This window comes from Panthera uncia, assembly GCF_023721935.1.
Source record: "Panthera uncia isolate 11264 chromosome B2 unlocalized genomic scaffold, Puncia_PCG_1.0 HiC_scaffold_24, whole genome shotgun sequence".
NCBI classification, from domain to species: Eukaryota; Metazoa; Chordata; class Mammalia; order Carnivora; family Felidae; genus Panthera; species Panthera uncia.
Window position 1 is genome coordinate 12,067,145 of NW_026057580.1, and position 24,171 is coordinate 12,091,315.

At 39.4% G+C, this 24,171-nt stretch overlaps 1 protein-coding gene across 1 annotated transcript in view; it reads right to left on the reverse strand.

Moving 5' to 3' along the window:
• The window catches only part of XPO5 (exportin 5), a 48,898-nt gene that overhangs the window by 20,770 nt on the left and 3,957 nt on the right, over positions 1 to 24,171 (reverse strand). Inside the window, exons 4-19 of the mRNA XM_049653746.1 lie at positions 23,059 to 23,196; positions 22,732 to 22,914; positions 18,936 to 18,962; positions 18,359 to 18,544; positions 17,294 to 17,370; positions 13,632 to 13,731; positions 12,364 to 12,447; positions 11,502 to 11,627; positions 10,433 to 10,523; positions 8,909 to 9,037; positions 7,523 to 7,641; positions 3,933 to 4,088; positions 2,727 to 2,768; positions 2,314 to 2,403; positions 1,374 to 1,573; positions 408 to 507 (exon numbers count right to left, since the gene is read on the reverse strand). Coding sequence (XP_049509703.1) covers positions 408 to 507; positions 1,374 to 1,573; positions 2,314 to 2,403; positions 2,727 to 2,768; positions 3,933 to 4,088; positions 7,523 to 7,641; positions 8,909 to 9,037; positions 10,433 to 10,523; positions 11,502 to 11,627; positions 12,364 to 12,447; positions 13,632 to 13,731; positions 17,294 to 17,370; positions 18,359 to 18,544; positions 18,936 to 18,962; positions 22,732 to 22,914; positions 23,059 to 23,196 — 1,848 coding nt within the window. The remainder of the gene's footprint in view (positions 1 to 407; positions 508 to 1,373; positions 1,574 to 2,313; positions 2,404 to 2,726; positions 2,769 to 3,932; positions 4,089 to 7,522; positions 7,642 to 8,908; positions 9,038 to 10,432; positions 10,524 to 11,501; positions 11,628 to 12,363; positions 12,448 to 13,631; positions 13,732 to 17,293; positions 17,371 to 18,358; positions 18,545 to 18,935; positions 18,963 to 22,731; positions 22,915 to 23,058; positions 23,197 to 24,171) is intronic.

Here is a 24,171-nt window from a genome sequence, read left to right on the forward strand (position 1 = left end):
AACCAGGAACAATGTTTATTTGAATAGCAAAGAACTGAAAACTCTCAGGTTTGCAAGTTAGATCATCATTTAAGACTCTACTTCCCAGGCAGCAGTGGCAGGGAGGACTCATACTGCCCACCAAATTCTGACCTACTTCCTCATTACACTTCACTCTTCAGAGCTATTTAGAGATCCTTAAAGTCAAAATAACGAGTTCAAAGAAAAGACCATCTGCTTTGCTGTAGGAACTAACACAAGAATTCAAGAGTAAAGAAGAAAAGAAAGGAGAAGCTTAGGGAAGTGGAGACTCCCAGATTTCTCATGCACATTAAAAAAAACAAACATCTTTAAGAAACTCAACAAATGACAACACCCTATTCGCACCTGGGGCCAATGCAGCTTCCCATTCCCAGCCGTTTACTCACTCGTGCACGGTTTAAGCCACAGGGATCCTCCAGGCCTGGGTCACAGCTCTTGCGATCAGCTCCCACATAGGCAATAAAAGCATCAACATCTGACAGCACTCTGAAGGTTGCAGTGGCAAAGACAAGTTATACCATGATTTTAAGCAAAGTGAATTTCTTCCACAAAAGCTAATAAGCTATGATTATTTAGCTCCAAAGAGCAGTTGTTAGAAAGTGAAAGGAACCTAATCATATTGTTAGCTGTCATTTGAAGGTTTAAATTTCTCCTCCCACTTCTTTTTTTTTTTAATATTTACTTTGAGAGAGAGAGAGAGAGAGAGAGCGAGCGAGTGCACACATGCTCAAGTTGGGGAGAGAGAAGGGGAGAGAGGGGGAGGGAGAGGGGGAGGGAGAGGGGGAGGGAGAGGGGGAGGGAGAGGGAGAGGGGGAGGGAGAGAGGGAATCCCAAGCAGGATCCATGCTGTCAGCACAGAGCCCAACGCAGGGCTTGATCTCACGAACCTTGGGAACCCTGAGCTGAAATCAAGAGTTGGACGCTTGACCTGATTGAACCACCTGGGCGCCTACTTGTCTTCCCACTTCTAAATGTCATTAGCAAAAAGAATGTGAGCTTGAGAATGCTCCATGGGCACACGTAAGTGTCTACGCGATGCCTACTATACAGCCTCTATTGGCTGTTCTCATTTCTCTACATTGGTTCATGCTGCAATGTTGACACCATAGCAATTCTGACTCTCTGGCCTCCTGACCATACTACCTACTTTTACTAATTTCTTCTCTCTCCTTATGCCTCTGTACTGAAGGTGACATTTTCAACAATGAGAATTAAAGACTGCTTTTGAACTTCAAATATCACCAATGGGGTCATCACGCCTTGATATCCTCATACTCCCACCCTGGGAATAGCTCTTAAAATAGAAGGGTGCTCCAGTGCAGTGAGGGTCAGGGGCAAAGGATCTCCTCTACCTGTGCATGTCTTCAGAAAGCCAGATGCTGGCCACTGGTGCCATCAGCTCCTCTAGGAACACCTTCTGACGCTCGTAGTTCTTGAATTGGTTGCTAATGAGAACCAGGGCTTCCATGAGGGCACACTTCTCCATTTGTGTCAAGAGTAACTCATTGGAGAGGAGTTGCTTCACATGGTTATAAAGCATGTCAAAATTGGGCTGCAGATTACAAAGAAAAATACCCAAAGGTGATGAAGGTCTGATTTTCAAGGAGAGGTGGGTCACTCAAGGAAGGTGGAAAGAGGATCAAGGCATTCCTAGGAAGGTCAGGCCTATAAGACTGTCACTTAGTAATTTAGTTATAGCGTTCTTTTGCCTGAACAAGCAAGGCAATTCAGGCAGAAGGTGGTTCTTGTCTCATTTGGGTAACTGTACTTCCCCACAGTACAACTGTGAAAACAATGTCTTTTTTTCTATATCAACTTTTATAGTATATTTACAAAGATCAGTTTGTTTATACACGTTAGGAAGACACATAACTGCCAGTATTGAGAAGAAATTTCTGGTTAATTTGTAATCTGGAATAGTACAAAATTTCCTCTAGCAACCCTCCAAAACAGGCTGGGATTTGCATCTGGCTTCTCTCAAGATTAGGCACACCATTTGGCAGTAGTAAAGAATACCACCTAGTACGGTAAAAACGTGTACACTGACAGGGAAAACTTGGTCATCTATATGGAAAAGAACCACACATTTTGAGGGAATAATTTGCATTTTTAACTCCATTACTAAGTAGGAGAGGAAGAAGGCCCTCGACTCAGGGATACTTACTTGAAGCAAAGCTACATACAGTTCCTAGCTTTCTCTTTATATGAGGTATACTTAGGGCTGGATTTACAGAACAGTGTAACTAAACTCAACAGGTCTCAGTGGCTACTGGTCAGAGTCCAGGGGCTTACCAGTACGAGCTGGGGGTAGTCACGGCATGTCTTGATGATGGAAGAACAAGCATGTCTCCTCACATTCCTCACTGCCCGGGTTCTGGGGGCCTGGAAAGACATTCAACAAACTTGGGGCCACTTTTAATGTAATTTACAGATGCTGCACAGAATCACATAAAATACCTCCTTCAGAGACAAATTCACAATTTTCACACTGTGGGAGTTTAATGGAGTGACATTTATAGTCACCATGAATACACATGTTCACTGATTTTGCCTTAGAGTATCTCTACTATAAACACCATACCATAGGACTATGTCCTGCCTTTACTAATAACCCCTTCTACTTATAAAAAAAATCTAGACTTATGGGTTAGGCATTCATACTTTTGCTCTCCAGAAGTTAGGATTTGTTGAATTAATGGCCTTACCTTACTTTCTTCAACAGTTTCAAAAGTGACAGATGAAAATAGCTAAGGGTAAGAAAAAAAAGCCACTCATCAGTACCAAATGCATAAAGTATTTAAAAATAATACTTAGATCTAGGTTTCCAACAAAATCCCCAAAGTGTAACAAAAGGGTTTTCAATCAGTGTTACGAAATTTCAGACTTTTTCTCAGATAACTCTACAAAAGGCTTGAGACTCACAACTTTACTATCAAACATTTCACAAAGGTGAAGGTCCCAGAAACCCCGAATAATCCAAGCCAACAGCCAAACACTCAACTATGGTGATTCCCTCACCATGGTGTAACTTCTCGACTCTAACCTAATACAGCATGACTACTGCCCTAGTCACTAGGACAGAATTATACTCTAACAAAGGTCTAATCAAGAAACCCCATGGATATTCCCCAATTCATAGAGTATTTCTGTTGCAACAAATGAGTCCACCTTTTTGAAGTTCTACTGAACTTTGTAACGCACGTTCTCATTTCTTTTTTCTTCTTTGCGGGCTTCTCGTTCTTTGCCTTCCTCCCCCAGTGACGATCCCCTGGGTTCCCTGCTTGAGCTACATGTCCATCTCTACATACATATCACCCTCTTTCCTACAGCTTCACCTCTACTGTAGGCACTTCTATGATGATGCCACCTTAATATTATAATTTTCTAGAGTCCAGACCTTTAACCTCAAATAGTATTGTGAGGTGCCTCCTAGATGTTGTACATATACTTCAAATGTAGTATCCCCAAACTGAACTTACTCCTCTTCCTTACTCTTACCAAATCCAGTATTCTCACTCAGACGGTGCTCCACTTACTCACCTAAACAGGAAACCCAAAAACCATCCGCACTGACCATTCCTCTCACAAATCCCCTCCTAATAATCTGATAGCACACTTTGATATCCTTCTTTAGGTATTCTTTTCCACTTTTCAGTATACCTGGCTATTAACTGCAATGCCACATGGGCACAACAACCGTTTATGTGATTTTATTTCCAAACAGAGCATCTAAAGGATAAGTAAGCCTTTTCTACTAACATGGTACCTGATCCACAGTAAGTACTGCATATTTGATGAATGAATAAATGACTCTTTATTAGCCTGTCTCAAAGACTCTCAAAAATAGTTACAAAAAACAATAATTGGCTCAAAAATGCCAAAACAAAGTTTATAAAGGAGATGGCATTTACCTTAGAGAAGACCTGGGGCAGGAACTCTGGTCTGTAGGTGACAAATGGAAAGAGTGCAGAGACATTAGTGAGGACACAGGACAGGATGAGAGGATCCTTGGTGTCAAAGTTCAGGACCATTTGCAACAGCTCTATTCCATCATTAACAGGAAGTGCCTATAATACAGACATGAAAAGGAGGTTGGCAGGGCTAATAAGCACTTGTGGTAAATTAACCTTTAGGTTTTGGTTTATAAATATATAATATGGTTCACCACATTTGGTTTTATATACTGCTTTTTATAAGCAGTACCCCATGTTATTAAAACTTTTCCTAAATGATGCTACTATGTGCTTTCGTAAAGATGTAGCTTTTCCTACTACTAGACATTGAGAATGTTGCTAGTTCTTTACTACTAAAAACAGTGCTAACAAATATCTCTGCAAAAAGATTTTGGCTACATTTTCAGTTATATCATTTGAAGAAGAGATTTTTGGGGATGACTGGAATTACTTAATCAAGAGGTATGGGTATTTCTGAATATTTTTCTTCTTTACAAGCTGCATCAATTGATTCTCTACCCACCCATATGCCCTTCTTACCATGTTCTCAGCAGCAGTTTGAGTTTATTCCCTAAAACCTTTGCAGTAAAACAAGGAGTTTATATAAATTTGCATTTCTTCAGTTGTGAAATATTCCAGGCCTTTAAAAAGGTGTAAGCAATACTTTAATAGCTCTCCATATGACCACTTTGAGAAGTACAATGTTACTGACAGAGTGGTTGTTTTGTGTGCATACCCTAGAGGTAGCCACTATTCTGAATTTGATGTTCACAGTTTCAAGGATTCCCTCATTTCTGTATATTTTTCCACAAATATACACATTCACAGTTACACAGAATTGTATGCCTACTTTTGTAGCTTGCTGTTGGGGGTCCACATTATGTTCATGAGAAATCACCCTTTTTTTTTTTTTTTAAGTTTATTTATTTTGAGAGAGAGAGCATGCACGTGCACAAGCTGGGAAGGGGTAGAGAGAGAGGGAGAGAGAATCCCAAGAAGGCTCTGCACTAGCATGGAGCCTGATGCAGGACTCGATCCCAAGAACCCTGAGATAATTAATGACTTGAGCTGAAATCAAGAGTTGGATGCCAAACCGACCGAGCCACCCAGGTGCTCTGAAAATCATCCTTATTCAAAGTATACCCTAGTTCTTTTTTACTGCTCTATAAATATGTTATCTTCTATTCTGTACAGTCTATTGGGGGATAGTAAGTTTTTTCCTTGGCTCAACACACAAGGATCCTCTTCAATATTGGGGCTTGATGCACATGCAGGGTTTCTTCAGAGTACAGACTTGGCAGTGAAGTTGCTGGGTTATAAGGCGAGGCATCTCCACTAGACACTGCCAAATTATTCTCCAAAGTTGTGATACCAATTGTTTAAGAGATATAAGTTTTTATAGTAAAGATATTAATCCCACCGGTATTTACTCCAAATATTGCTCCAAGTTTGCCTTTTACAGTTTGCAAGTTAAGAAAAAAATACGTATAGTCATTCAATTCACTTTTTTGTCATTACTTTCACTGTTTTTCAACTTAGGGACCTTTCCTCAAACAGCTAATTTTCCCCAATACTGTTTATTAAATGACCCAATCCCTCTCAATTTCTTTGGGATGCTTATACAAGCTCCAGGTTGTTTCTGGTCTATTTTGTTCCAATGAGCCGTATCTAATGTGAGTACCACACTGCTTTAAAATAATGTAGCTTTATATTTTACTGTCTGAGGCAAATCAATCCTCGTTTTCAAAATGTGATTTCCTCCCCCTCCAAAGCTATTCCATACCTTAATCCATTGCTAAAATAAGTCCTCTGGACATATAAGCTCAGCTAATGCCACTATAAACGAGAAGTAGCTTTTCAAAAATCCTTTCTAGCCAAAGAACCTCTTGGTCAAATTCTCTCACGGGATAAAAGCTGAGCTGCTCTGATGGACCCTGGGTGAGGGTGGGGACCAAGAGCACAATGTGAGCAGTTTGTAAAACCACTGGATTAGGCAATACTACGCAGTCAGAAACTGGTAGCAGCAAGTGGGAATGTAACAGGCTGAGATCCGTCATTTGCACACTTCTGGGACATAGAACGTGTTACAGCTTTGTTAATAAGTTGGTGAATAATTTCATCATATACAATTCACCAAACACTTTAGGAATGCTTCATTCTGACCCATTTTATTTTGGTGAAGAAAAAAAGGTTTTAGAGTCAGAGGTTTGTCACTAACAAACCTAAATACTACTACCTAGGAATCTCCTCAGGAAAAAAGAATTTCGTTCTATTGTTCTTCTCCCCACTAACTGTTCAGACTCGTACTCAATTTCTTGCACAGGGGCCATGCTGACCTTCTCTGTTCCAGTTTTAGTGTATGTGCTGCCAAAGTGAGCACCTACTCAATTTCTAATTGTTACCTTTGCTTTGTTTCCAGTCCCCATCTTTCCCTTATACACAATCCAACGTTTTGTACCTTTTGACCAACCAAAATTTGGCATTTTGACCAAATACCAGCATATTAAATGACTTAGCATACAATCCAGGCTACAACCTACGAGGCACCCTTCCCCTGATACTGCCAGTCCTTTCATATATTTTAAAGACAAGTACCTGACAAACCGTGACCACTTCATTCTCCTGCTTTCCAACAGGGTCATACCCACATATTTGGCTCCATCAAGGTGTCTAATTAAAAATACCAGGAAAGGAAACCCCACAACCATTTCCCTTGATTCAGTGAAAAAAGGGCTTTCTTGACAGTTCCATCTAAATCTGAAAAAGGGCGCATTTAGTAAAAATGCAGAATCTAAGTACAATTTCCCACCTAAATTTTGGAACAAACTCTGAATACCATCATTTCAAACTGAAATGAATCAATGGAAAAGCAGATGACGTTAATGACTCTAAAACCTAATTTGTTAATATGCCATTTGTAAGAAAAAGCACTATATATCTCACTTATCTTCAAAGGATTTATTCTTCCTACAACTAACCTGGAACATACTAAGACATAATCACTTTAAAATGAGAAATCCAATGATTTTAACCTAATAAACCTAGTTAATACAGTATATACTATCACCTACTTAATTATAGCTGCATCTAAGGTAGATAAGAGAAGAATGATATAGTTCATATGAAACACACAGAAACAAGACCAATTTATTCATATTCAGGAAAGAGGACACTGATAAGCTAACATGAATATTCTGGTCTACCTGCCGTAAACGGAGAAGGATGCTAAATGGCAAACATCTCTGAAGATTTTCCAATTCAAGATTACCATTACTGTCCTCCCTGCAACACCTGTTGTTCACTGTACTAACAGGGTTTGTCTTATTATCTCCTTAAAATAAAGACTGAACACTGTACACTTAGAGACAGAGACTTGCATTTGAGGCTCAGCTCTGCTGTTTACTAGCTATTTGAACTTGAGTATGTTATTTAACCTGACTCTCCATTTCCTCTTCTGTAGGATGCACATCCGCAGATTTTCTAATCCCTCTGTCACTTTTAAAGAGATCAAAATCATTATGCCATCGGCACAGGAAACAGTTACTTACGTCTTTATCTAGTGTCCGAAACATCTGGTTGATCACACTTTCCAAAAAAAAGGTCATGGCTTCCCACTGCACAAATGAAGACGAGAAGATGGAGCAGAGGCTGCCTTCGCCAGTTCCAGCTGTAAGAGAACAGGGTTTTAACACAAACACCACCACCACCACCACCACCACTACCACCACTACTGCCACAGGATCACAGAAGACAGGCAATGGGGTCTTAGACTAAGACCACTTAATTTCACAGTTGAAGGAACAGGGTAATCTAACCCCTCTCAGCCTAGAGAAAAAAAGAACTAAAAGTAGAGAGAAGTTCTATTCTGCCTCCACCTCTAACAATGAGCTGTGTGAATTCACCTCTGTGAGTCATATCTATAAAACCACTTTGAAAGCATCAAGAACAGTGCCTAGTCAATCACAGGCGACTGAAATATATCAACCAATCTCTCCTTTCCTTGCCCTTTATAACTTGTCTTTGAAAACCTATAGAATTAATTAAGATACTTGAGACCACAAAGAGTCCTTCCAAATAAACAACTAATACACAAAATGCTGCTTCACATCCAGTAGCCTCATGATAACTGCAAGGGCTATTATCTAGAGAACTGCGCCACCCTCCAATTTCACATTAAAGCATATCACTCAAACAGAACGGCACAGGCAAAAAGATTTACAAATTACTTTTCTTGTTTCCATATAGTGCTTCCATTTACTAGCTTCCTCTTGGTGCAACACATTTGGCCTCCACAAACATTCAACTTACTAGATACCAAGACCTTTAGAGTCAACTGTGAATATGCAAAACAGAATGTTAAATCCTGTGAATGTCAACTAACTAGCGTGGTTGGTAAGTGACCGTAAATATGGAGCCTTTTTAAAGGAGTAGCTTCTAGCTTTTCCTGTTTTATTAAATCTTGTCACACACAGCATGCATTAACAAGACAACAGATGATATAGAGTACAGAGAAGTTACCTGGCTTATGCATTTGGGTACAGAGCTATTAGGATTTTATATAAAGTGACATTTCCAAAGGCTATAAGGTGGCTGAGTGATATGGAAAGTCCCCGTACTGCTCCTATTATGCCTAACAAGACATTCTTTTGAGTTTAGGAATGGTTCTATGCAAGAACTTGGTAGAAAAGCTTTAAAAATTAAGTCTAGACATGCAATTTGTTAAGATGGTGCCCAAAGTGAAGTAATATAATCAACAATGTGCAATTGTCTGACTCTGTTAGAAAACAAATGTGAAGACAAAACTGACAGGAGCATGGTTTTACCCTATTTTTGAACACTATTAGCATGTTGTTCTAAGTATGGCTCAGAAGGTTTATTTCCTATGTATATTTGATACAATACTTCACTAATGTTTAGAAATAAAAACATCTTACAGTTCATGGATCCAGGATCAACAGAAATTGACAGCTGATACTTTAGCCACTCCCCAGCCATCTGGAAGCTAGTCTTTGGATCCAGACGACACGCTAACCTCATTACCTCTCCTTGCTGGGCCCGGGAGGCTGCCAAGAGAAAGATGTAAATCAATGAGCAGCATGTAATAGGTGCTTAATGTTCATTCATTTATCCATCCCAGGAGAAGAATGTTCAGAGACTCTGTTCTGCAGATTTGTGCTTTGAATGTAAACAAATGTTCAATAAAGATGAACAGATCCAGAAATTTTCAATTTTAGGGATTTCAAATTTCAAATTTTAGGGATTGCCCTACCATTCAATCCTCAAAGAGGCAAACTAAAAGTGATCTCCCATTTCTGTTGGAATTAAAAGATTAGATTGGTACAGATGTAAAACAATGTGGCTGCTGTGAAAAACAGCCTGGCAGTTCCTCAAAACATTAAACATAAAATTACTATACGATCAAATAATTCCCTTTCTAGGCATACATCCAAGAGAAATAAAAAACGTGTCTGTCCACTCAAGAACATGTACACACATGGTATAGCAGCATTATTATTACTTTTTTTAAGTAAGTTCTAGGCCCAATGTAGGGCTTGAACTTACAACCCCGAGATCAAGAGTCATATGCTCTACTAACTGAGCCAGCCAGACACCCTAATAGCAGCATTATTCTTAACAGCCAAGAGGTGGAAATGACTCAAATATCCATCAACTTATGTGGTATGCTCATACAATTAAATATTGGTGATAAAAAGAAACAAAGTATTGATTACACCATAACATGAGTGAATTTTAAAAACATAACCGTACATGAAAGGAGGCAGTCACAAAAGATCACATATTGTATAATCTGTTCTATATGAAATATAGAAATAGAGGATTACTGGTTGCCTGGTGCTGGTGGGGGGATGGGGGAACTGGGAATGATTGATTGCTAACGGGCACAGGGTTTCTGGGGGTCATGAAAATGTCCTAAAATTGTGGCAATAGTTGCACACCTCTAAATATATAAAAAAACACTGAATTGTATACTATAAATGGGTGAAATGTATGGTAAACAAATTATATCTCATAAGGCTGTTATTTAAAAAAATAAAAGAATGGTGTGGAACCAGCCAGGCTACAGAAAACCCAGAACACAACTAGGCTATAAGATAGCCTGTATTTTTTAGAGGACCAGCAAAGTAAGATGGTATTTAATCCCAAGTATAAAAAAAAATTCAAGTGCCTAACACACTGTTACTACCTAAACATCAAAGTCCAAAGGTTGTGTATGTGCACATGCGTGTGTGTGCATGTAATGCGTGTGCAAGAGAGGCTACTATACCTAGAATGAGTGCAATCCCAGTACCCTCTGCAATATGAGACTAGAGATTAAACAGGCTGCTGTCCAGATTTTGGGCCTTTAATATAGAACCCCAAGGGTCATGCACTATGATTCATAATATTAGATGCCATTCTTAGACTACTGGGAGAAATTCCAGGCCACTATCACTTACAGTTGAAGAAAGCATTGAAGTCCTCATCACTATCAAAATCAAATCGAGAATATTCACAGCTAGGGCTGTCTGTTTTAGAAGGAAAGCCCATCTGCAAAGAGAAAGATAATTGGGGTAGGGGATGAAAACAGACCTATCAAAAGAGTCTTAAACTCTAGGAGCTGAAGCAGTTTTTAAAGAAGAATTAAGGGTCTGCGTAAGATCTTTTTAAATAAGTAACTGCTTCTGGTCTACCCCAAGTCCACCATTTTCTCCTAGTTCCAATAATCCTGACAGCAGTAGAAAAGAGAACACTCATTTGACACTCTCCTCTAGATTCCTCAGGGAGAATTAAATTCTAGAATTTGCTTAGGGTGCCTGAGTATAAGACTGTCTCAACACAATGTGCTAATACGGTAGGCAATAAGCAAAAAAGAATCTAGAACTATGTGTCTCCTTAAATGCTGACCCCCGGGGAACAAGCATGGAACTTTGTATGTTTCACTTAAACGGTAATGAAGACCATGGCAAAGAATTAGAGCAGGGTGTGCCATGTGCTAGCATATTCCTTGAAGAAATAAGAGGACACTTAAATAGGTCCCATTCTCTGATTTTACAAATCAAGATTAAGCATCTGTCAGCTGCAAGAGCACTTAGCTGATCTCAAGGAATTCACAAGCAACTTTACAGAGGTAGTGAGCAATTTGCTTCCACTCGCCCTCCTCCCTTCTCAGTCACCCTCATACTCTCCTGGACCTTCAGAAACAATCACATATTACCTCCTCTTAAAATCTTGACTCTACCCTGCCTGCTTTCAATTTCTGAAAAGCATTATCCCGTTGCATGGTCATGGTCATTGCTCTTGTCCTACTTCTTCCTAGCACCTAGCCCAATACTTACTATAAAAGTGCTCCAAAATATGAAAAAGTAGATTATAATGACCAGTTTGGGCTGCTTTCTTCTTGGTGAATAAGAGAATGACATGTCCAAGGAAGAGATCTTAGTGACCAAGACCGGGCTGTCACTTGGATGCCAATCTAAGTCTTACTGTGTGTAATTCACACTGCACATTTTGATTCCCAATGCATACCTTGACCAAGTTAGTCATAGAAGCACGAAGATATTTTGGTATTATTGCTAACAGCAAAGGGTCACGGGATAGGATCTCATGACGGAAAAGTGCCCCCCAAGTCATTTGAGTTGAAGAGCGCAGAAACTAAAGGGAAAGAAAAAAAAGAGAAACCTCAGTTTAAGGGTCTGCATTTTATATAACCAAGATTATGACTTAGCCCAGCAATTATCAACAGTATTTTTTCATGGAAATAAATCTCTGTAATATTTTGAAACTGGCCATGCTGTACTGCATCAGTAATGACGGCCCGTTACAGACCACATACTAATGAGACAGACCATGGGTCAGGTGCAATTCCTGGAGTGTGAACTGAGCTTTACCACTTTTTCTTCTTGTTTTATTTTAGGTAAGCTCTACGCCCAATGTGAGGCTCGAACAACCCAGACATCAAGAGTCATATGCTCTACTAACTGAGCCAGTCACGTGCCCCTCTACCACTTTCTTTAATGGCAAAAAAGGATACAGGAATCTCAGGGTGGTATTACAAGGAAAACCTTAAAGGTGAGAAATTAATTTTATAACACAATCAATTAGACTTTTGCACTTAAAATACCTTTAGGAGCAAATCACCTGGGATATAGCTCACATCTGATAGAACATTAGCAGAATATTACCTGAGGGGAAAAGCTGTTGACCTACATGATGCAATGCTTGGCTCAGGAAGAAGACTCAATAATTCTTTAATGAAATGACACTATAGTTACTTCCTAGGGTCTTAAGAGTCATATTTTATACACAAGCTCCTAATTACTTCAGGTCATAGTGCTTCATTTTGGCTTACTTAACTAAAATTTTGAGATGTTGCCTATATAAAGTTTACCTGACTTGGATGGGTTGTGAAAGCAAGAAAAGATTCCAGGTATTTTCCAAAGTTTGCTGGTGTTTCTACATCAGAATCCACACCCTGAGGGACAAAAAGACCACTACATTAATGACACTGATGGCGGGGATGGGGTGGAAGAGGACAGCAAGAAGAGTAACAAATACAGCTGACCCTTGAACACAGGGGTTAGGGGTAAAAAACCCACATATAACTTCTGATTTCCCCAAAACTTAACTGCTAACAGCCTCCTATAGACCAGGGGCCTTACTGATAAAATAAACAATACATACATGTATATATATTATATATTGTGTTCTTATAATAAAGGAACCTAAAGAAAAAAAAATGTTAAGAAAATCATAAGAAAGAGAAAATATATCTACAGAACTGCACTATATTTGTCAAAAAATACCTGAGCATAAATGGACCCATGCAGCTCAAACCTTGTTGTTCATGGGGCAACTGTACAGAACTTAAACCCCCACAAAGTTCAGTTTTAAAAGGACCATATACTTCCTTGTGACCTAAGGCATCAACTCAAGGATTTCCCTCCTTAATCGTTATCACTAAAACTCATTCTGTATGTCAAATACGAAAATAAAAAAGAGCATTCATTTCACAAATCACAGAAAGAAAAAAATCTGTATTACTGCTTCAGACCTGGTCTATTCAGATCTCTGTGACCAAATCTATTAAACAACCACTTGATGGTATACATCTCACGTCTGAAGATCTGTCCTCTCTAACCATTCAAACCACCACAAAAAGATGTAACATCAGATGCAAACGTCTATACCAATTGTCCTCTCAACTTGTAAGACTTGAATTCTTAAGTATTTCCCTAAAGACAGGTATTTCTAAGTCAATCAGACTAAAGTTTTCTTTTATGACCAATAATATTCTTTAAATTTGGGAAAAGAGTTCTTTATTTGAATGCATAATATTTCATAATCTAATAGACCTCAAAGGGTAATGCATTCAGCAAACTGATATTCTACAGGTACCAAAATTCACAAGAATGGCAACGTTGACTTTATGGAATAATAGATGTGGATGTTTCCTGTTGACATCGATAACTGACTTGTTAAGAGAAATTTACATCATTCAAACCCTATTACAAGAATTTAATCTATAAAATCGTATGAAATAACCTGTAGGGCAATTTCCACAAGGCTAAAATCAATGGCATGTTTCACTCACTATACAAATGTAACTTTCTAAACGTTCTACTCAAATGGTCCTGAAACTTGCTAGAAAGTGCTCACCAGCAATGCACAGAGCTGATTGCCCAGAGCACATAAGACCTGACAGAGTCTCTTCAGGAAGACATAGTGTTTTTCTACCAAGCCTCCTCCATCAGCAGTCCTGTAAGATGAGAAAATAGTGTGATTAGGTGTACATCAAGAGAACCAAAAGGATTCCCACCAAATGCAGCTGTATGTGGTCTGTGCTTCAACATTCAAATTTCTGCTGATTATTAAAGTTAAAAAACTAAAAAAAAAAAAAAAAAAACAAAAAAACAAAAAACCTCCAACTAAACACTGAAAGATCAATGAGCAATAAGGTTCAATGCAATCTTATCCCTCAAAGAAGCACTCTAATTTTGCACATTATATGGTCTTTGAGTATTCTGGGTTAAATAAGATAAACTCTGAACACGACTGCATACAAAATGCATACATACACTTATAGGCATGAAAAGCTGCACAAAAAGACATTTGTTGATACCCAGGGAGGACTTAACAAGAGATCCCTAGGCAAAGCATGTCACAATTCCTTATACCGCTGACAAAAATAAAAGGACTATAATCAAGAAAATGAAAAGACAAGCCACAGACTGGGAGAAAATATTTGCAAAAGACACATCTAATAAAGGACTGTTATCCAACATATACGATGAACTCTTAAAACTCCACAATAAGAAAACAACCTGATTAAAAAAATAGACCAAAGGGCTTAACAGACACCTCACCAAAGATATACAAATGACAAACATATGAAAAGATGCTCCACATCATATGTCATCAGGAAATTGCAAATTCAAACAAGATACCACTACACACCTATTCGAATGGCCAAAATCCAGACCACTGACAACACCAAATGCTGCCAAGGATGTGGAACAGGAACTCTCATTCATTGCTGGTGAGAATGCAAAATGGTATAGACACTTTGAAGACAATTTGAGTTTCTTACAAAATTAAGCATACTGTTAACATATAGTCCAGCAATCACACTTCTTAGTATTTACCCAAAGAAATTGAAAACATGTTTACACAAAAACTTGCATGTTTATAACATGTGAAGCCTGGATGTTTACAGATTTGTTCTTAACTGTCAAAATTTGGAAGCAACCCAAATGTCTTTTGGTAGGTGAATGAATAAACTGGTACATCCAGACAATGGGGTATTATTCACTGCTAACAAGCAATGAACTTTCAAGCCATGAAAACACATGGAAAAACCCTAAATAGCATGTTACTAACTGAAAGAAGTCAATCGGAAAAGGCTATATACTATATGATTCCAATGATGTGACATTCTAGAAAAGGTAAAATTATGGAGAAAGTAAAAAGATCAATTGTTACCAGAGGTTGGGATGGGGGAGGAGAGATGAACAGGCAGAGCACAGAGGATTTTTTGGGTACTGAAAATAGTCTGTATGATACATACATGTTTTTACAAATTTGCTGAAACCCACAGAATGTACCCATGGAATATACAACACCCAAGAGTGAACCCTAAAACTATGGCTGGATGATTATAATGTGTCAGTGTAGGTTCATCAATTCTAACAAATGGACCACTCTGGTCGGGGATGTTGGTAATGGGGGAGGCTATGCGTGTGTGGGGGCATGGCATATACGGGAAATCTCTGTACCTTCACTGAATTTTGCTGTGAACCTGAAGTTGCTCTGAACAATGTAAGTTTCTTTTTTTAAAAGCAATAAAAACATAACCTTGTGTGTCATTTCTCCAAGTAATTTAGTTCAGATCTATAATCCTTTATCTACTGTTTCAGAATCAAGATAGCTCTTTAAAAAAAAATAACTTACTTGGTGGCAAAACCTAACCTGAAATGATGCAGGGATATTCACACTAATGAGAGTAAGAACTAGTGTGGACAGCAGCCATGTCAGCTGTGTTCTGGAGCCAGCAGAGCATAATGTAAAAAGCATGGGCCTCGAGGTAAGCAAGACCTAGGCTCTAGTGATGTTGAAGGGCAATATGGCATTATGGTTTCCAGTGCAGGCTCTTGAGTCTGACCGCCTGGGTTTGAATCATACCTTTACTCACAAGTATCAGTAAGTAACACAAATGGAGATGGGACACCTCAGTGTGAATGTCATGGTCTCTACAGAACTAAGAAATGGGCCCTGGAGGGGCGCCTAGGTAGCTCAGTCGGTTGAGCATCTGACTTCAGCTCAGGCATGATCTCACAGTTCATGGGTTTGAGCCCCACGTCGGGTTCTATGCTGACAGCTCAGGGCCTGGAGCCTGCTTCAGATCCTGTGTCTCCCTCTCTGCCCCTCCCCCACTTGCGCGCGCTCTCTCTCTCTCTCTCAAAAGTAAAATAAACATTAAAAAAAAAAAAAAAAAAGAAATGGGCCTTGGAAACAGTAACTACAGTGGCCATCCAAAAGACATGTTATGAATTTAATGAAGAGAACCCCTTAAAAACAAAGCTAGTCTTTACAGGAAAGAAAGCCATCATAAAAGCCGTGTTGAAATGGACAGGAAGAGGGGCACCTGGGTGGCTCAGTGGGTTGAGCATCCAACTTCAACTCAGATCATGATCTTGCAGTTCATGAGTTTGAGCCCTACATGGGGCTTGTTGCTGTCCAGTGTGGAGCCCACTACAGATCCTCTGTCCCCCTCTCTCTCTGCCCTCCCCTCCTTGTACTGTTTCTCTCTCCCTCAAAAATAAACATTAAAAAAGAAAATAAACAGATAATAAGAGATTTTAAGTAATATGTATGTGTCTGTCTCATATCTTTTCATTTGTCCCTAGTACTAAGAATATCAAAAAAACAAACAAAAAAAAGAAAAACAAAAAAACAGGGGGCACTTGGCTGGCTAAGTCAGTTAAGCATCTGACTTCGGCTCAGGTCATAATCTTGCGGTCTATGGGTTTGAGCCCCATGTCAGGCTCTGTGCTGACAGCTCAGAGCCAGGAGCCTGCTTCAGATTCTGTGTCTCCATCTCTCTCTGTCCTTCCCCCGTGAGCTCATGCTTGTTTTCTCTCTCTCTCAAAAATAAATAAAAAACATTAAAATAAATAAATAAACATTAAAAAAAAAAAAGGATGTTGTGACAGGTTCAACTGTCCTTGTAATACAGTTCTATCTGCCTTCCTGGGTAAGAAACATGTATCAGTAAATGCTCAAATATTTTCCAGAGCAATTAAAAGAAAGTAAGTAGAAGCCATTATTTTAAGACAGATAATGTGTTTACAAGGTCCCATGCATACATTTCTCATCAAACACACTGTTCCCGCTGTTTCCAAGAGCCTCAGCACTTCAGGCATTGAGTACTTTGAGCAGGAAAGGAAGGAGGAGCATCTGGAGTTCTGCAGTCAAGGCAGGCCTGGGGCAGACTCTAGTACAGAAGATCAGAGCATTCTCAGGCCTAGGTACCAATGCTGGTAGGAGGCTTGGGGATCACCAGAAGCAGACAGAATCAAGATGAGCTATCTGGGAAGAATGGGAAAAACTGTGGAAGCGGCTGGGTGCAGAGTCAATGGCCACAACTTACTTGCAGAATAAGGTCTTTAAAAAGATTAAAAAGTCCCTTTAAGACTACCCGACTTCTTTATTAAGAACACTGTCAACTGACTGCCAACATTCAGGTAGAACTTCAGATTTATCTACATAATATATGTAAATGGCAAAGAAATTAGAAAACACATAGAAAAGCAGATACTCACTGTGCAGCAGAGAGTATATAATGCATAGCAACATCCCCAAATAAGACCATCAAGGGCTTCCGGTCTTCCAGCTTGCCCTAGAACCAATTTTAGGGAAACACAGGTAATACAAACTCTATCACTAAAAGTCTCCAAGTACTAACATCTTCTATACCTATATAATCAAATACACTGATTTCACAATTTCTCAATCCCAGGGCTAACTGAACACTAGAGAAAAGGCCAATTCTTTAAAATAAAATCTGGATAACACCTCTATCTTTTTTCTTTTGTTTTTTTTTAAGTAGGTTTCACACCCAGCATGGAGCCCAATGTGGGGCCTGAACCCACGACCCTGAGATCAAGACCTGAGCTGAGATCAAGAGTCAGATGCTTAACTGACCAAGCCACCCAGGAACCCCTGTAAGATTTCTATTTTTAAATGTGTCATGTGGCACCTGGGTGGCTCAGTTGGTTAAGCATCCAACTCTTGGTTTTGGTTCAGGTCATGATCTCATGGTTCATGGGTTCAAGCCCCATATTGGGCTCTGTGCTGATGGCACAGAGCCTGATTGGGATTCTATCTCCCTCCCTCTCTGCCTCTCCCCTGCTCGCTCTCTCTCAAAAATAAATAAATAAACATTTAAAAAAAATAAATGTGTCAGGCAATAATGCTCATATGAAAACAAAGTAAATTACATCTGAAAGCAACATTCCTGTGGAGAAAAGCTGTCATAGTCCCATTTGTTAGCCTAGACCAATATAAAGCCAACGCTGCCACCATCTGAGATTTTTTGACGTAACGCTGAGTTTAAAATTTTAACATTACTTTTATCGTGTTTAAGTGCAAAGTGCCAAGATTCATAGCTGTTTCAAGAACTAAGTAGCCTGACAAATCTCTACATGCTGCCAATGGATCCCTATAATATCAGCATACTCTTATCCAAAGGGGTTGGACACAAGTAGCTAAGTTGATGTCAGATAAATCCCAAACTTTTCAATGTCTTTTTGCTACAACATACAATTAAACACCCCCCACCCCCAGCAGAGGCTCTGAGGATAAGTCAGTTTGAAGTGGTAACTTACTTTTCTGCTGACTGCAATGAGAAGACACTCAGCTGCTCCCAACTGAAGTTCCTGTTCATTCAGAAGCAGGCAGAGCATCTCTAAGAGCTTACAGTTTTCAGCAGTAATATGGCTCATGGACACCCAGTCAATGTAGCCCGCTAGAGTATTCAGTGCTGCAATTCCTACTCGACAGTTCGCTTGGGCCTGCGTGAAAAGAAGTAACTTTTGATCATTAAGTCCTCACTAACAGACAAAGAGGCTATGATCATACCTGAGCTCCTTCTATTTTCTAATTCTAAAAAGAAAATGATTTTAAAAAATGTACTCATGTAACAGCAACTGACAGGAACTCGAAGGTCTGACACACAACCACTTCTCAAACAACAGCACTCTCAATGTCTGTCAATAAGACCATATGGCACATGTGGCCATTTCGTCTCCTCTGATAAACTGAAAATATTATAATTTTAACTCCCTTCTACCATAACTCAACGATCACACAAACCAAGGCTGAGGTCACCCTCCACTAGGTATATGCATCTCTGTACCTGAAAGCCTCAAAGAAGTCTCCTTCCAACTCCACAAGAGTTCTTACCTTTGATTCCTGAGAATTATCTGTCTTCTGAAAGAAAAGAAGTATAAGAATCCAATGTTTTTAATGAGCAAAAAGCTATGTAATAACTTTCCACCCACTTAATGAAGTCCCTTGAATAATGACTTTTTAAAATACAGACTTAACTTTTAACCTTCGGAAAAAATACAACTTTACTAAGAACATATAGCTGATGTTCCCGCTAAGAAAGAAAGGTTATTTTAGCAGTATGACACAAAGTTAGTATTTAAAGAGCTTACACAGATGTTACAACATTAAGTCCACAAAGATAGTTTCAAAACACATGGTTTACAAAGAAATATAACAGATGAACATAATAAGGATCAACAGTGCTAGTGATGAAAGAAATCTAGCTTAAAACAAAGCATGAGCATTTTTTCCACATTCAAATAAAAACAAATTATACCTAGCAAAAGTATACTGAAATAATGTAAATGGAGAAAAAACAAGAAACAAAATTAAATACAAGTTATGACCATGTATATATAGATATTACAAATCACACACAAATAATACATGCTAGACAAAAATAACATCTGTTCAGTAAATGTACAATTATAACTGATTTTTACCCTTCCATGTCCAATTCTACAAATATTACACAATGCTAATGATTTACATGCACAAAATTATTTTCCAAAAAAACTTCTGAAGGGGAGCTGAAGGGGAAGAGAAGCAGGAATAACAACTTGTGAAGTACCTGAAAACTCACTGCCTTTAGGATTATAAAGGATTTGTTTCACAATTCCTCATCTCAACTTTTAAAAATGCCCTTGTTAATAAAGGACAAGTATTAAACCTTCGTCAACAGTGACTGAGTAGAGGTGTTAATGGGTGGAGACGGGTAGAACCCTCTTACCAGCATCTACTGATGCTGCCCAAGAAGGAAAAGGAATCCAAGCAACAATAGCCAAGTCTAGTCTTTCCTCTCCAACAATTTTTCACTCCCACTCTGACCCTTTATGCTCCCCTCAGACCAGTTCAGGGGCCAGGTCATGGGCCAGGGAGAGTGAGCTTACTCATCTGATCATTGTTAACATTCAACCAACTGCCTAATTGGGAAGGTGAAGGGATGGACAGAGAGAAGAGACGGAAGAAGGGACGCAACTTCTCGAGCAAAAGAAGTTGTTCCAGGACAAAAGATGGCTCTTGGCTGTGCTCTGGTCTTGGACACAAGTGGCAGCCTGGTAGATGGAGGGAACTGAAACTGAGGCTAAAGAAAAACACCAGTGTATGTTTCTAATGTCTCAGCTCGGGCATGTTGGCTAGACTGCTAGAGCATCTAAGGGGTCATAATGTGTTCCCTTTCTCCTACAGATCAGATCTCCTAGGGGAAAATGAAAACAATACCTCCTTCACTCTCAATATAAATAAGTTTCTAAATGCAAATATTTTCCTGGTATCTTTTGAAAAATCTTGGGGAGATATTTTGGGGGAAATGGGCCATTCTAGTGTAAAGAACGGGACTTGACTTCCACCACAAACAGTAAGGAATCTTCAATAATTATTCTCTGTACCTTCATCTATAAAATGGAGACTATACTTTCAGGGTTGTTTTGAAGATTAAATAACCCATAGAGTGCAAACAAGTATATAGCATATATTAGGTACTTACTGAGTTCCTCCCCACCCCAACAGCTCATAGTACCTTCTCCTCATTTGTGTTAGTATCTACCATTTCTCTAAAAATACAACGAAGGGGCACCTGGGTTGCTCAGGCGGTTAAGCATCTAACTTTTGGTTTCAGCTCAGGATACAATCCCTGGGGTTGTGGGATGGAGCCCTACACTGGGCTCTGTGCTCACAGCATAGAACCTGCTTGGATTCTCTCTCTTTCTCTGCCCCTCCCCTGTGTGCATTCTCCCTCTCAAAATAAATAAATAAAACTTAAAAAACAAAACAAAACAGGGGCGCCTGGGTGGCGCAGTCGGTTAAGCGTCCGACTTCAGCCAGGTCACGATCTCGCGGTCCGTGAGTTCGAGCCCCGCGTCAGGCTCTGGGCTGATGGCTCAGAGCCTGGAGCCTGTTTCCGATTCTGTGTCTCCCTCTCTAGACTCTGTCCCTCCCCCGTTCATGCTCTGTCTCTCTCTGTCCCAAAAATCAATAAACGTTGAAAAAAAAAAATTAAAAACAAAACAAAACAAAACAAAACAAAACAAAAGAATGCGGGGTGCCTGGGTGGCTCAGTTGGTTAAGTGTCAAACTTTGGCTCGGGTCATAATCTTGTAGTCTGTGGGTTCAAGCCCCAAGTGGGGTTCTGTGCTGACAGCTCAGAGCCTAGAGCCTGCTTTGGATTCTGTGTCTCCCTCTCTCACTGCCTCTCCTCCCCCGCTTACACTCTGTCTTGGTCTCTCTCTCTCAAAAATAAAATGTTTAAAAAAAAAAAAAAAAAAGAAGGAAATCAGGGTAAAAAATAATTTTAATTAATCCTATTTTGTGAAATAAACACATACAAGAATTCTAGATCAGGGTTTTACCACAATACTTTGGCATTTTGTGTAGGATAAGTCTTTATTGTGAGGGACAATTCTGTGTATTATAAAATGTTTAGCAGTATTCTTGGCCTCTACCCACTAGATGCCAGTAGCAACCCCTACTTGTGACAATGTGGGGGGCAAAACCATCCTTTGCTGAGAACTACTGTACTACATTAACTTTTACATGACATTCTTCTGAAAGCTCTCTACTAAAAAAAGACAATGGTTGGAAAGATAGTATTTGGCTTGCCCTTTTCTGCAGAAGAGATACCTTATCAGGAAGAATAGAACACAGGTATTTCCCACTTTTCAAAATTTTGTGTTATGCCACCTTGTTTTTAATGACCCGCATTAGTACCTGTTTTCTCTAACTGAAAGAAATCTGAAGAGGATTATTTGCTTTTACAAAGTGAGAATAACTTTCAGCCTTGTTAGAGCAAGCCCTTATAGAGGCACCACTAAGTTCCTTCCCCAAGAATGGCAGTCAGCATCTCAGTCAAGCAGCTACAGCTTTAGACTGTCTGTGGGCATCTGTGCTTTACTGTGATTATTTTGTGCATCTGTTAGCAAGACGTGTCCTAAGATGTCAGAAAAGCCAACGAGAGGTGTTTTCTTTTGGCATGGGAATGCTCAAAAAATTTTCCACATAAATTAATGGTAATTTCTTCATACTATGCCATTTGGGCTTTCAACAGGTTTCAAAGGAACTTCTTCTTTCAGGTAGTGAGGTAAACCTGTACCGAAAATCATATAGTCAAGAGGAATAAAACCCAGCAGTTTCCACTGCAAAAGGGACCAGAACTAAACAGGGCATCTGACCTACCAGAAATCCGGGCTTTAAATATTTTAAATGCTAAGAATTAATCATTTTTATACTGATTTAAGAATTTTATTATTGTTTTTAAAATAGATATGGAAACTCATTGACTTGAGTTTCTTGGAAAATTAGTTCCAGTTTTTCCTGTCATCTGTTTCTCTTTTGATGGTTTTCTTTCGATGAACTTTTAACTTAGAAAAACAAACAAAATCCCACTCATATTAGAAAAAAGAAGTTTGGGTGCCTGGGTGGCTCAGTTGGTTAAGTGTCTGACTCTTGGTTTTGGCTCAGGTCATGATCTCATAGTTTTTGAGAATAAGCCCTATGTCAGGACTCTGTGCTGACAGCACGGAGCCTGTTTGGATTCTCTCTCTCCCTCTCTCTCTGCCCCTTCCCCATTCACACCCTTTCTCTCTCTCTCTCTCTAAAAGTAAATAAACATTTAAAAGAAAATAGAACTTTTGGGAGGTGAGGTATCTCTTACCACTTGTCGGTACTTGTTTACATTTTCTTGAAGAGTGTTAAGTAGAAAACTAAATATTCTTTCCATGTTCTGGGTTAACGTTTGTTGGATATCCCTTCTTCTTTGAGGGGGTAGGGTTTGAAAGGTCACTACATCCTCTGCCAGTCGTAAAAGGATGAACATCACTAATTCTGTCTGTGTTTCCTAGATCAAAGAAATAAAGTAATTAAATTAAATAGAAACATCATTTTCACTATGGGTGAGCCCAAAGACTCTTTTCTGTTGACAAAATGAACTCCAAAAGAGCCCCTCCAAAATCAACTGAATTGATACAGCTATATTTCATACCCCTTGTTTAGAAAGAGTATCCAATTCTATTAGCATATCAGGCCAGTGCTGTGGCCACTCCCGCTTGATCATTTCTACTACAATTCGAGACAAAACATCTTTAATATGGTTCTCCTCTTCCAAAATGTCCAGTGTTCCCTGAAAAACAAAAAGAGATAGTAAGAGATCTGTAAGACTGAATTTAAAAAACACAAAAAAACCAACCACCTGGGCTGTGAAAGTATACAGAACTTCAGCAGGCTTCCTTTTAAACTAAACAGAATAAAACCTGCTCTCCAGGTCTGAGTCACCTGCCCTGCATTCTCACGAATCATTTTCCCCACTTAAAGCTTAAGTGAGGGTTGCATCAGCTAAAAAAATGACTGTCATACAGAGCAAGGAAGACATTATTGTTCTCCTTTACCAAGTGAAAAGGCTCTCATATTGACTTTCATTTTGTAAGAGCGCCAACATGAAGAGTACAAAAATGAGGACAATAAGCAGCTGATAAAATGGGAGAATTAGGAGAAGCAACTGAACATGTGACTGATAGTTCTAGCATTATACGACACAGAAAAACTATTCCCAGGAATGGGGCACCTGCATGGCTCAGTCGGTTGAGCATCCGACTTCGGCTCAGGTCATGATCTCACAGCTTGTGAGTTCGAGCCCCGCATCAGGCTCTGTGCTGACAGCTCGGAGCCTGGAGCCTGCTTCGGATTCTGTGTCTTCCTCTCTCTCTGCCCCAACCCACTCACATTCTGTCTCAAAAATAAATAAACATTAAAAAAAAAAAAAAAAGATTCTCTCCCTCTGCCCCTCCCCTGCATGCACCTATGTGCACTTTTTCTCTCTCTCTAAATACAAAAATAAAGTTTGATATCAAAATTAATGAATTAGGATTCCTATCAAGTTTCCCCCAAACTAGCAAAATATAAATCCTAAGTTGATTAATAATTCTGAAACGATTTTAAAAACTTTCATATTTTATTAGAGAGGAAAGCAAGCACATGTGGATGTGGGAGAGGGGTGGAGGGGGAGGGGGAGAGGGAGAGGGTGGGAAGGGGAGAAGGGAGAGACAGGGGGAGAGGGTGGGTGGGGGGAGGGAGGGAGAGACAGGGGGAGAGGGTGGGT